Genomic DNA, 13,694 nt, shown 5'->3' on the forward strand with positions numbered 1-13,694 from the left:
CAGAGGGAAATGCAAGTGCCGTTTCTCGGCTGCACTTTCCTCACGCTGTCAGATCGTGAGGAAAGTACTGCCGAGACCCGGCAGTTGTCACAGCGGGGATCGGCACCGATCATCAGGGCACTGATGATCAGTGCCCTGATGATCGGTGCCCAGCAGTGCCATCCGCAAGTTCCGCCCACCTGTGCCCAGCAGTGCGCCCACTAGCTCCGCCCACCTGTGCCCAGCAGATCACCCACCTGTGCCAGCAGTGCACCCACCTGTGCCCAGCAGTGCACCCACCTGTGCCACTCTGCAATGTCACCTACCTGTGCCCAGAAGTGCCACCCACCAGTGCTGCCCACCAGTGCCACCCACCAGTGCAGCCCAGCAGTGCTGCCAGTCAGTGCCACCAGACAGTGCCCAGCGGTTGTGCCAGTCAGTGCCGCCAGTCAGTGCCCAGCAGTGATGCCAGTCAGTGCCGTCTATCAGTACCCATCATCAGTGTCACCTATCAGTGCCGCCTATCAGTGCTGCATATTAGTGCCACCTATCCGTGACACCTCATTAGTGCTGTCTATCAGTGCCGCCAATCCGTGCCACCTCATTAGTACTGCCTATCAGTGCCCTTTAGTGCTGCCTATCAGTGCCCATCAGTGCTGCCTCATCAACGCACATCAGTGAAGGAGAAAAATTACCTGTTTGAAAAATTTTATAATAGAATCAAAGAAACTTTTTTTTTTTTTTTCAAATTTTTGGCAATTTTTTATTTATAGAGCAAAAAGTAAAGTGCCCAGCGGCGATTAAATACCACCAAAAGAAAGTTCTATTTGTGAGAAAAAAATGATCAAAATTTCATATGGGTACAATGTTGCATGACCGCGCAATTGTCAATCAAAGTGCGGCAGCGCTGAAAGCTGAAAATTGGCCTGGTAAATAAGGGGGTATAAGTGCCTGGTAGGCAAGGGGTTAAGGTGAAGTGATCAGGCTGTGAACATTCAAGTGTTTACATAATATTAGCAAGCTGTACATTACCTTTAAAATGAGCCCTCCCAAACCTCTTTAACTGTAGGCACTGGAGAGCATTTCATCCCCACAATTTACAGCAGGAGATAAAAAAATAAAAAAGCAGCTTTTAATGTAATATTTCCCATTACTCCGGAGCTGGCCATACAGTATTTCATTTCCCTCACTAAATGTGCTCAGTCTACTGAACTAAATGATGAAACACAAATGATGCAGCACTACCACCATAAAAATTCTTCACACATAAATGAATAAGTGAAACAGTGCAAAATTAGTGACACAAATACACAATATTAAATAGTGCCAAAAAACTCGTAAATAATCACATGTGACAAGTGTCAATACGAGGTCCTAAAAGGAGCAAATAACATACAGTGGGGATCGAAAGTTTGGGCACCCCAGCTAAAAATTTGTATTAATGTGCATAAAGAAGCCAAAGAAAGATGGAAAAATCTCCAAAAGGCATCAAATTACAGATTAGACATTCTTATAATATGTCAACAAAAGTTAGATTTTATTTCCATCATTTACACTTTTAAAATAACAGAAAACAAAAAAATGGCGTCTGCAAAAGTTTGGGCACCCTGCTGAATGTATAGCATGCACTGCCCCCTTTTCCAAGCTGAGACCTGCCAGTGTCATGGATTGTTCTCAATCATCGTCTAGGAAGACCAGGTGATGTCAATCTCAAAGGTTTGAAATGCCCAGACTCATCTGACCTTGCCCCAACAATCAGCACCATGGGTTCTTCTAAGCAGTTGTCTAGAAAACTGAAACTGAAAATAGTTGACGCTCACAAAGCTGGAGAAGGCTATAAGAAGATAGCAAAGTGTTTTCAGATGTCAATATCCTCTGTTCGGAATGTAATTAAGAAATGGCAGTCATCAGGAACAGTGGAAGTTAAAGCAAGATCTGGAAGACCAAGAAAAATATCAGACAGAACAGCTCGCAGGATTGTGAGAAAAACAATTCAAAACCCACGTTTGACTGCACGATCCCTCCAGAAAGATCTGGCAGACACTGGAGTTCTGGTACACTATTCCACTATAAAGAGATACTTGTACAAATATGGTCTTCATGGAAGAGTCATCAGAAGAAAACCTCTTCTACGTCCTCACCACAAAAATCATCGTTTGAACTTTGCAAATGAACATATAGACAAGCCTGATGCATTTTGGAAACAAGTTCTGTGGACCGATGAGGTTAAAATTTAACTTTTTGGCCGGAATGAGCAAAGGTACGTTTGGAGAAGAAGGGGCACAGAATTTAATGAAAAGATCTCTGTCCAACTGTTAAGCATGGGGTTGGATCAATCATGCTTTGGGGTTGTGTTGCAGCCAGTGGCACAGGGAACATCTCACGAGTAGAAGGAAAAATGGATTCAATAAAATTTCAGCAAATTTTGGATGGTAATTTGATGCCATCTGTGAAAAAGCTGAAGTTAAAGAGAGGATGGCTTCTACAAATGGATAATGATCCTAAACACACCTCGAAATCCACGGGGGATTACATCAAGAGGCGTAAACTGAAGGTTTTGCCATGGCCTTCACAATCTCCTGACCTCAACATAATTGAAAATCTATGGATAGACCTTAAAAGAGCAGTGCGTGACAGACAGCCCAGAAATCTCAAAGAACTGGAAGACTTTTGTAAGGAAGAATGGGCAAAGATACCTCAAACAAGAATTGAAAGACTCTTGGCTGGCTACAAAAAGCGTTTACAAGCTGTGATATTTGCCAAAGGGGGCAGTACAAGATATTAACTCTGCAGGGTGCCCAAACTTTTGCAGACGCCATTTTTTTGTTTTCTGTTATTTTGAAAGTGTAAATGATGGAAATAAAATCTAACTTTTGTTGACATATTATAAGAATGTCTAATCTGTAATTTGATGCCTTTTGGAGATTTTTCCATCTTTCCTTGGCTTCTTTATGCACATTAATACAAATTTTTAGCTGGGGTGCCCAAACGTTCGATCCCCACTGTATGTTATTTGCTCCTTTTAGGACCTCGTATTGACACTTGTCACCTGATTATTTATGCGTTTTTTGGCACTATTTAATATTGTGTATTTGTGTCACTAATTTTGCACTGTTTCACTTATTCATTTATGTGTGAAGAATTTTTATGGTAGTAGCGCTGCATCATTTGTGTTTCATTTATATTTTTTGTCTATGGGTATATGACTGTATGTAGCAGCTTTACCTTTGTTGGTAGGTATTAGTTTTTAGGTAGGAGCTCAGGAGTTTGTCACATTGATGAACTAAATGATGGCCGTCATCGTTTAACCCACTTTCTCTGAGCCCAGACAGGGGTGGGCTGACAACTCTTGGGGCCCCCGGGCAATAGGTGATCATGGGGCCCCTGTGTCCTTGCCCACACTCAAAGCACACCCAAAAAAAGCCTATAAAAGGTATCGGGGGCATTTCATGAGGCCCCCTACTGACCCCGGGCCCTCGGGCAGTGCCCGAGTGCTCGATTGGTCAGTCCGCCCCTGGCCCAGACCGTCTTGGTCCTGCTCCAAGCCTGTGCCTGGATAGTGAAGGAGAAGAAGTGGACTTATAACCTGATTGCATAGTGGCTCATGCAAACCCTCACAGCAATGCACATAACTAGCATACGTCAATGCATCTGCTCTGATTTGTGTGCTGTGGTGTAAATGAACCCTGATTCAGTCTCAAAAATCCTCCGAGATCATAACAAAGACGCAAGTTGGGGTTCAGTCGGTTTGTAATAGCTTGCATTAGAGGACTGGCAGGCCGGCAAGATCTGTTCTCCATAGAAACAAAACTGATAAAAAAAAACCTATAGCTAAGGAGGTGAATGGGGGCAGGTTTCAAGTCAGGGCCTGGACTGAGCGAAGTATAAGGGAGGGCCAGCATGACTGGGGCGTGCAGACGAGGCGGAGAGTGTAATTTGGGTGGAGTATAGGCAAGGAAAAGGGGATGGGGGGTGGTTACTTACTTGATTGGTGTAGGCAGCATTGTGGGTGGTCTTGCAGGTTTTGAATTGGGGGTTTGTGTCTTGTCGGAGTCAGTCGGAGCTTGTGCCATCACGGAGGTGGTTTCTTCTTCTTTTGCTGGTACCTGCGACGGAAAAAAGCTAGGCCATGAGTGACTTAGACGGGATGCTATCCCAATTGCGGGCGGCAGCTGAAGCCAATGGCTCAGGGTGGTTAAGGGAGAGGCTGTCGGACATGCTGCAAGGCCCCAGGCCCGCATCACCGGGCCCTTCTACTGGGCTCACACGTGCTCGGCGGTCTGTGCCTCTGGTGTGCTTTAGCCCAGAAGTGACAGCTCGGGTTCTGCGCCGTTCTGGGAGCCCCTTAGGGGACCCTCCAGCTCCGCCGGTGAAGCGTCGGCCTGCTTCTCCGGGGAGGGCTGGGAGGAATCCTTGTCGCTGGCGGACCCCTGGCAGGAGCACATCTACTACCACCCGCTCCCCAGCCAACTCACCTCTTATTCAGGACCATGCGGCTGGCCCTGCAGGCTCCGGGCCTGCAACGGTGGCAGCCCGGCGTGGGAGGAGTGGCGGGCGGCCTTCAGAAGGGACTGGGTCAGCGTCCCCAAGGAGAAGAGGATCGGGCTCTCCAGGATCACGGCGGGCCCAGGAGGGTGCCGCCTCGTCACAGGCCGGGACCACCTTTGAGTGCGGATCGAGCACGAAGTGGGCGGGGCTTAGCGGATCGGAGCTCTGGGCCGGCAGCCGGTGATGACATGGCCCCTGTGTTCGGCCCGGGCTTTGGAGCCGGGGATCCACACCTTCCTCACCGGCCTGCGGCTGCTGGGCTCCCCTCTGTCGCCCGGCGGGCCTCCCTGAAGTCGGCGGTGCGGAGCGCGGGGTGGGCGGGGCCTAATGATGTCACTCCCGGGCGCCATCTGGGCTCGGGAGCTGGGAGGAGGCCTTCATCTGGGAATCAGCCTGTGGCTGCTGGGCGTGCCTCGGTGACCCAGCGAGCCTCTCGAGAGGGGGCGGGGGGTGCTGAGGTCACCCCTGTGCGCCGCATCTCTCCAGGAGCAGGAGAAGGTCCCCTGTCAGTTGGGGCTTCGGCTGCGTCCCAGCGAGCCCAGCGTGGGAGGAACGATCCGGCGGCTCTGGTGCGGTGGGTGCTGCCAGCCGTTCAGTGTGCCGACTGGGCCCAGGAGCCGGGGAAGAGCCTGGAGCGAGGCCTGGTGCGGCCTGGGATCCGGTGGATGCGGAGAGGAGATCCGAAGGGGAGCTCAGCGGTTCCGAGGAAGATGCGGTCCCTTCATCACTGCCTGGATCTGGATTGGCGGCTGTGGGTCCCGGCGAACGACTGCAGCCTGGTGAGTTGAATTCAGGGGCTATTTCTTTGTCTTCTTTGGCTTCTCTGTTTGAGGGTTTTCCGGGACCTGGGGAGTGGCGTTTCTGTTTTGGCGGAGAGGGGGTTTGGGGCTTCAGAGCTTAACGTGGGGTCTTTGGGGGGTTCCCCGGGGGCTGATGGTGTTGTCAGTATGATGTTGTCCGGTTTCAGGGAGGTGTTGGCACGTTGTGAGGCGGGGTTGGTCGCTAGGACTTCGGCGCCACCTTTGGCTGCTTGGTCGGAGATGCAAGATGCGGCATCTGGGAGTGGTGTCGGCCCCAGGGGTGGTAGATACGAAGCTGCTGGGGTCCCCTCGCAGGTGATTACGGTGGCTGGGCCGCAGGTCTCTGGAGTCGCGGCTGCAGTGCGATTGGCGGCGGTGGGTTCTTTTAGCTCTGGTTCTGAGGCTCTGAGGGGGGAAGCGGCGGCGGATCACACTGGGGTTGATGGTGGAGATAAAGGGGTTACGGGGTGTGATGGTGTGCGTTTGGCGGACGCTGCGAAATGCGAAGTTTATGTGTGCTTCGAGGGGCCCTTGGGGGCTCATCTGAAGCCAGAGGTGAAGGAGCGCATTTGGGGGGGCGAGTATGTGGAAATATTTTCTTTATTGCCGTTGGAGAAATTCAACTTAGATAAAGTTCGGCCAGATGAGAGTAAGAGGGAGGAGGAAGAAAAGCGGCGATATCGTTTGATTCCCCGCTCGTTCTCTAATTGGCTTCAGGCGTTTGCCATTTTGGCAAGCGTTATTGGAGAGAAGTCGCCTGAGCATTGTTCCCCACTTTTTTGTTACTTGGATGCCATAGGGGAAGCTCAGAGGGTTTATGGGGGCATCGCGTGGTTACGTTATGACGAGCAGTTTCGTCAGCGTATGGCGGTTAGGCCATCTTTGCGGTGGGACCATAAGGATATCGGGCTGTGGATGAAGCTCATGACTCCCGTGAGGACCACGGCTCATCCCTTTCGGGGGGGGCCGGAAGTGCAGCTACAGTTGCGCAGCCGGCCGTGCTTAGAAAGGGCTACTGCTGGCAGTTTAATGAGGGATCGTGCAGGTTTGGATCCGGCTGCCGATTCCGTCATGAGTGCTCCGGTTGTGGGGGGGCCCATCCATTGTCCCGGTGTTTTAAGCAAGGAAGGGGGAGAGGTGGTGACACTGGAAAAAGGGAAGTCGCCAGTGAGGGTAGGAAGGATGTTGCCGTTTTTAAAGCGGTACCCTGATCAGGCGGCGGCGACCCTGTTGCGGCGGGGTATTTCGGAAGGTTTTTTGATCCCCTGTCTATTGGCGGTAGTTCCTCCAGCGGCGGATAATTTGAGGTCGGCGCGGTTGCATCCGGAGGTTATCAGGGCAAAAATTGACAAGGATGTGTCCTTGGGCCGCATGGCTGGCCCGTTTGTGGACCCCCCTATGCCTAATTTGGTAATTTCGCCGCTGGGTGTTGTTCCCAAGAAAGAGCCTAATAAATATAGACTCATTCATCATCTGTCTCATCCGCGGGGGGGTTCGGTCAATGATGCTATTGACCCAGGTTTGTGTTCTGTTTCCTACACTTCTTTCGACGCGGCGATTTCATGGGTGCGGCGGTTTGGTCGGGGTGCCCTGTTGGCAAAAACTGATATTGAGGCGGCGTTTCGCCTTTTGCCGGTGCATCCTAGTTGTCTCCGATTGCTGGGTTGCAAATGGGCGGGGTGCATATTTGTTGATCGTTGCTTGCCTATGGGCTGCGCCATTTCTTGTTCTCTATTTGAGACTTTTAGTTCTTTTCTTGAATGGGCGGTCAGGGATGTTTCTGGGCTCGCATCTGTCATCCATTATTTGGATGATTTTTTGTGTATTGGCCCTCCGGGTAGTTCCATCTGTGCATCGTTACTGAGCACGGTGGAACATGTGTTCGAGCATTTTGGCGTTCCTTTGGCTTCGGATAAGACGGTGGGTCCGACAACGGAATTGTGTTTTTTGGGAATTATTGTCGATACGGAGGCCATGGAATGTCGTTTGCCTCAGGATAAATTGGAGGAGCTCCGGGGGTTGGTGAGTTCGGTGGGTCAGTGCAGGAAGATTCGGCTTCGGGAATTGCAGTCGTTACTAGGCAAGTTAAATTTCGCTTGCCGCATCATGCCCATGGGGCGTATATTTTCCAGGCGTTTGGCGGCTGCCACGGCTGGTGTGGCGGCCCCGCATCACAGGGTTCGGCTGCGAGGTGAGCTACGGGATGATTTGGGGGTATGGAGGTCGTTTCTCGATTCCTATAATGGAAGATCACTTTGGTTGGATGGGGTCGTGTCCAATTTTGATTTGAAACTCTTTACGGATGCGGCAGGCTCGGCCGGTTTTGGGGCCTATTTTCAGGGTCAGTGGTGTGCGGGTTCGTGGCCTTTGCAATGGCGGGAGGTGGGTCTGTTGCGCAATCTGACCTTACTGGAGCTTTTCCCAATCGTTTTAGCTGTTTCTTTGTGGGGTGCTGTTTTCCGGAATAAACGGATTCGTTTTCATTGTGATAATTTGAATGTGGTTCATGCCATTAACCGTGTTTCGGCCACGTCTAGGCCGGTGGTTCGTATGTTGCAGCTGTTGGTTTTGGACTGTTTAAGTCTCAATTGTTTTATTTCGGCTGTTCATGTTCCGGGTGTGGATAACTCAGTTGCTGATGCTCTATCTCGTTTTCAGTGGGACCGATTCCGTCGGTTGGCACCGGAAGTGGAGCAGCGCGGTATCGATTGACCGGATCACTTGTGGAGCATTGCCTTGCCTCTTCAGCAGCCTTGATTCAGACATCAGTTTGTGCGTCCACTTGGGTTTTCTATGAGAAGGTGTGGCGGGAATGGCTGGAGCTGGTGAGTGAGGTGGGGGGTGGTTTAGGGGTGGATGATGCCCTATGCCTCCTGCTTTATTTCATTGGTAGGAATTTTGAAAGGGGTGTTTCCGCAACTTTGATGTCTCGTAAGCTGGCGGGGTTGGCTTTTCGTTTAAAACTGGCGTCGGGTCGTGACGTGACGAAGGATTTCCTTGTTCGGCAGGCTATGCGGGGGTACAGAAAAGGCCGTTCCATCCCTGATTCTAGACGGCCGGTTTCTTTTGAGGTTCTTCAAGTGGTGGTTGGCCAGTTGGATCGTATTTGTTCCTCGTTGTATGAGGCGATTTTGTTCCGAGCGGCTTTTGTGCTGGCATTTAGGGTTGGGGAGTTGGTTAGTCGGACTAAGTGGGGCGAGGGTGGTTTGGCCGTAGATGAGGTGGTCTTGCTGGGTAGTGGGTTGCGTATTTTTCTGCGCAAGTCGAAAACGGACCGTTTGGGTCGGGGTACCTGGGTGGAATTGGCTGAGATTCCGAGTTCTCGGATTTGTCCGGTACGGGCGGTTAGGGAATTTCTCGAGGTGAGACCTGACCTTCCTGGGGTTTTCTTTCTGCATACGAATGGGATGGCTCTGTCTCGATTCCAATTTGGGGCAGTGTTTAAACGGTGTTTGCAGTCTGCCAGGCTGGGTGTGGAACATTACTCGTCTCATTCGTTTCGCATTGGGGCGGCTACGGAGGCCGCCCGCTGGGGGTTAGGTGATCGAGTGGTTCGTCGGATTGGGCGTTGGGATTCGGATAGGTTCAAGTTATATGTGCGTCCTCAGCTCTTGTGATAAAAAAAAAAAAAAAAAAGAAAAGAGGTTTTGGTGTTGTTGTGTTGGTCTCTGTGGTACTTGTATGTTGTTAACTTTGTGTTTTTTTTTGTTTTGTGGGGGCCTTTGTGGTGTAGGTTCTACCTCCTCCCTTCTTTCTGTGTGTTTCTTTGCAGGTTCCGAAGGCTGCTTGGTATGGATCATGGGCCATTCGTATGTTTTTTGGGGGGCTAAGAGGGCGGATGTCCGTCCAGAGGGTTGGCAACTGGGATTTGAGAGGGGGGAGGCGAGGCTTCGTTGGCTTGGAGTGCCGGGAATGTTGTGGTCCAGGGTGGTCCTGGAAATTCATCACTATTCCCGTTTAGACCGGCCTCCAGATGTTTTGGTATTGCATGTGGGGGGTAATGATCTCGGGTTGCGCTCCATGCGGGAGGTTATCCGAGATATCAAGTTTGACTTTTTGCGGATTCGGTCTTTTTTCCCGGACACAGTGCTGGTATGGACATAGTGGCCCGTGCTTATTGGCGTATGGCCCGTTCCGTCGCAAAAATTAATAGGGCTCGGGTTAAGGTGAATAAGGAGGTGGCGCGTTTTGTGGTGAGGAATGGTGGCCTAGCAGTCCGTCATAGGGAGCTGGAGGAGGAGTCCTGGCGGTATTTACGTTCGGATGGGGTGCATCTTAATGCGGTTGGGATTGACCTGTGGTCCTTGGGCCTGCAGGATGGTATCCAACGTGGATTACGTGTGTGGCGGGCTACACGAGTGTAAGGGTTCACACTCGTGTGCTGTGGCAGGGGTCGATGGGTCTTTGAAGGCGGTGGTGGAGTGACAAGTTGAGGAATTATGGGTTGGGCCCATCGTAGGTATGGGTGTCCCTTCCCAATAAAAGGTCATATTGGTAATGTGGGAGTTCATTTGGCTGTATCTGGGTTAAGTAATGGTAGTATTGTCCCCGAGATGGTGTAGTAGCGGCTGGGGCCTTTCATTGAGTAGTAGATACAGCCGAGTTGGTGATGGGAGTAATGGTGCCTTCAGAGACCTTGGACCCGGGTGGTAATTTACTGTCAGGTATCAATTGAGTTATTGTAAGATATTTATGTTGAGTTATGTTAAATAAATGGCTGCTATGGCCGGTTTTACACCAAAAAGTGAGTTGCGTGTTTATTTGGAGGGAAAGGTTTTGAAGGGGTGGTGGTGTTTTAAGGGGGGTAGGTAAGTATTAGCCTCGGGATTCTGCAAGTCCAACAGTCATGTGCTTTTACTGCTTGTTTACAATTTGTATGGTCTGGGTACATGTTCATCTTAAGAAAATACATTTAGTGGTAGAATTATTGTGTATCCTCTATCTGCCTGGAGCTCAGCTTTAAAGATAGGCTTGAAAAGCCATGTCACATTAGGCACATGATCATTTCATAGCCCGCAGCCCCGGGAACTCTCAAAATGCTTCAAGAAAGTGCCTTGGACACAAGCAGTTCATGAGTTTCTGTACGCATTTGTAATGGAAATGCCATTAAAGAATTTGTAATGAATGAAGGATCCAAATGGTCTTCTCTGTGCGGATAAAGTGGATTTTCAATTACCGCACTGTAGAAGAGGCAATTTACAAATTATAAATACATCCTGCTTTCAATTTAGATTTAAACACTCCAACACAATTTCCTATGTCTGAAAGTACGTTTCCTTTTTCTTCGTATATTACTGTATTTTTAAAGCCTAAGTTTAGTTATATTAAATATAATTCAGCACAAGAGACAGTACTTACTTCGAATGAAAGGTATTCCTTGTGCTGCTGGCTGCCCTCTTAATTGAACTCACTAACCCCCACCCCCAACCAACACTGTCTTCTGGTGCTGCAGGGGTTAATACAATCTACTGGACTTGTCGTAGGCACCACAGGTAGATGGATGAAAAGTCAGCCTTCTCTGTTTATATAGTGCATTTGACTGTTAGAAGCTATAATGAAGCTTCTATTAATGGAAGGGAGCAGGACTGACTGGCATAGTAGGCACTCCTGACAAGTGACAGCAGCTTATATCAAAACCTTAGTGTTCCCATGCAGTGAGGGTTGATACAAGGTGGGAGGCAGAGGATGGAAGACTGCAACTAAGAGGGCAACCACAGCACAAGGGGCACTTCTCAATCAATGTAGGTACCATCCATTGTGCTGATTTAAAAAGAAATTACTAAAAACGTAGGTGTTAAATGCATGGAAGGATATGATATATACTGTACATATACCGTAAATATATATATATATTGTGGCAGTGCGGTATCCTGCCACGGTCTAAATAAAGCTTATAACCCAGGATTCTCAACCAGACAGGTTGAGGGGCTCCAGGCAGGTTGCTTAATGCAGAGGAAGCTGGTTTGTCAGTTTCCTCATTGGTTCCTAAAACCTGTTTTGGGACCTGGGGCCTGGAGATTTCTAAGTGATTTGGGAGGGATGAAATCTCCAATTCTGGGTCCGTGTTTTCAGAACCCCCAGCACACTGATTGCACAGGTGTGTGCAGGCCTTTTTGTAGAGGCCTAACCAGGGGCGGACTGACCATTTGGAAACTCAGGCACTGCCTGAGGGCCCAGGGTCAGTAGGGGGCCCCATGAGATGCCCCTGGTACCTTTTTCATAGGCTTTTTTGAGTTTGGGCAAGTGCACAGGGGCCCCATGATCCCCTATTGCCCGGGGGCCCCATGAGTTGTCAGAGGTTTACCTTCCAGCAGGACAACGACTCAGTCAGAATGGCCCAGTCAAAGTCCAGCCCAAAATCCAATTGAGAATCTGTGGCAAGACTTAAAAATTGCTGTTCCCAGTCGCTCTCCATCCAATCTGGCAGAGCTTGAGCGATTCTGCAAAGAAAAATGGGCAGAAATGTCCTTCTCTAGATGTGCAAAGCTGGGAGAGACATTCCCAAAACGAATTGCAGCGAAAGGTGGATCTACAAAGTATTGACTCGAATACAAATGCACACCACACTTTTCACAGATTTATTTGTAAAAAATGTTAAAACCATTTATCATTTTCTTTCCACTTCCCAATTATGTGCCACTTTGTGTTGGACTATCGCAGGGCTTAATATTTCAAGTCCCGAGCTACTAGCCAGGCCTTAAGAGTTACTCGCCACCAGCAAACACACACAAACGGAGACACCTGTGCACACACAGACATGTACATACACACAGAAACATGTACACACACGCACAGAGACACATGTACACACACACACACATGTATACACACACAGGCACGTATGGACACGCATACACACAGATACATGCAGATACATAGGAATACACACGCAGACACATGTACACACACACATATACATGCACACACATGTACATGCACACACACAGACACATGTACATACATGCAGACACATGTACAGATACACACAGACACATGTACATGCATTTATTTTCTTAAGATGAACATGTACCCAGAGTATGCACACTAAAGAATTCACAAATTGTAAACAAACACACACATGTACACACACACACACACACACACACATATACATACATACATACCCCCCCCCATAAAAAGTTGCAGTACTTCGTTGTTCATTCACAGAACCGGGTACTGCACTCAAGGGGGAGGCAGAGAGCACAGCACACACTCCTTCCTTTGCTTTCACTGCGCGCAGCTATTGAGCAGTCTGACGGCTCCCATTGCCAATGACAGATTCGGCCTAAGCTCCGAGCCTGCTCAGCATGATGGCCCTAGGGACAACACTCACCCCCACCATAATTTCCACTCGCCATTGGGGAGCAGGTGAGTGGAAATTTCCAGCCCTGGTCTATCGCATAAAATCTCAATACAATAGATATACGTTTTTAGTTGTAACATGACAAAATGTGGACAATTTCAAGGGGTATAAATACTTTTTCAAGGCACTGTGTATATATATATATATATATATATATATATATATATATATATATTATTCTTCCATATATATTTTGACAGTTCGAGGCTCCGTCACTATGAAAATGGCCAGGAAAAAGACACAGAGTTTGCATGTCTGCTTAGCGCAATGCTACAGATCTGGGTATTGCCGGTTGGGGCTCGGTAGTTGGGAAATTCCTAAGAGTCTTGGGCGGGATGGAATCTCCAACCCTGTGTCTGGGTATTGTGGACAACCAGCGGGGTGTGTGCCCAGGTGCACACAGCCCTAATAACGATGGGCTTGCGAGAGCAGTTAGTGGTGGAGATGGAATAGCAGTTGCTATTGCTGCAAGCCTGAAGACAGAGCTGTGTCAGGAGAGGCACTGCTAACCAGAGACCCAGGTGGTTTGGAATTTTCATTGTGTATTATTTTGAGTGACATTGAAACCTCCTGCGTGGGAAACCTTTTGTTGAAAGGACTTTTCAGTTACTGTTTAATAAAAGTGGGCTACCAGGCCCTTAATTTCAGTTCCTGTCTGACATAAACTCACTTAAAAATGCATCTATCGCTGAGCTAAGCATCCCCCATATCACAAGTGGTTGTCAGAATATGGGAAAGCAGACACAAAAGATACCTACCATTTGGGTCCGCAATACGCTTCACACAAACAAATGGGGTTTTCTCATGGAAAGCAATGAGGACACCCCTTTGCTTTGTAGGGCCAGTAGCCTGAAAAACCTGAGGATAGCGAGCATCAAAATACTCCAGGCTGGAGGTAGCAGAAAAATGAGTTTCCTGTAGGCAAGCAATATCCACATGGCGAGCCCGGAGGAACTTAAATATCTTCACTCTTTTGGGGGGAGTTCATACCCTGAACATTCATG

At 49.0% G+C, this 13,694-nt stretch overlaps 1 protein-coding gene across 1 annotated transcript; it reads left to right on the plus strand.

Annotated features, from left to right (window-relative positions):
- The first annotated feature begins 5,567 nt into the window (after window positions 1-5,567).
- On the plus strand, window positions 5,568-8,039 carry LOC149435066 (uncharacterized). Its single transcript, XM_089663044.1, has one exon. The coding sequence runs from the start codon at window positions 5,568-5,570 to the stop codon at window positions 8,037-8,039; it is 2,472 nt and encodes an 823-aa protein (XP_089519170.1).
- Window positions 8,040-13,694: the final 5,655 nt, after the last annotated feature.

The sequence above is a fragment of the Staurois parvus genome, unplaced genomic scaffold, assembly GCF_062004578.1.
Source record: "Staurois parvus isolate SC_StPar_1 unplaced genomic scaffold, SC_StPar_1.0 ptg001616l, whole genome shotgun sequence".
In the NCBI taxonomy this organism is placed as follows: domain Eukaryota; kingdom Metazoa; phylum Chordata; class Amphibia; order Anura; family Ranidae; genus Staurois; species Staurois parvus.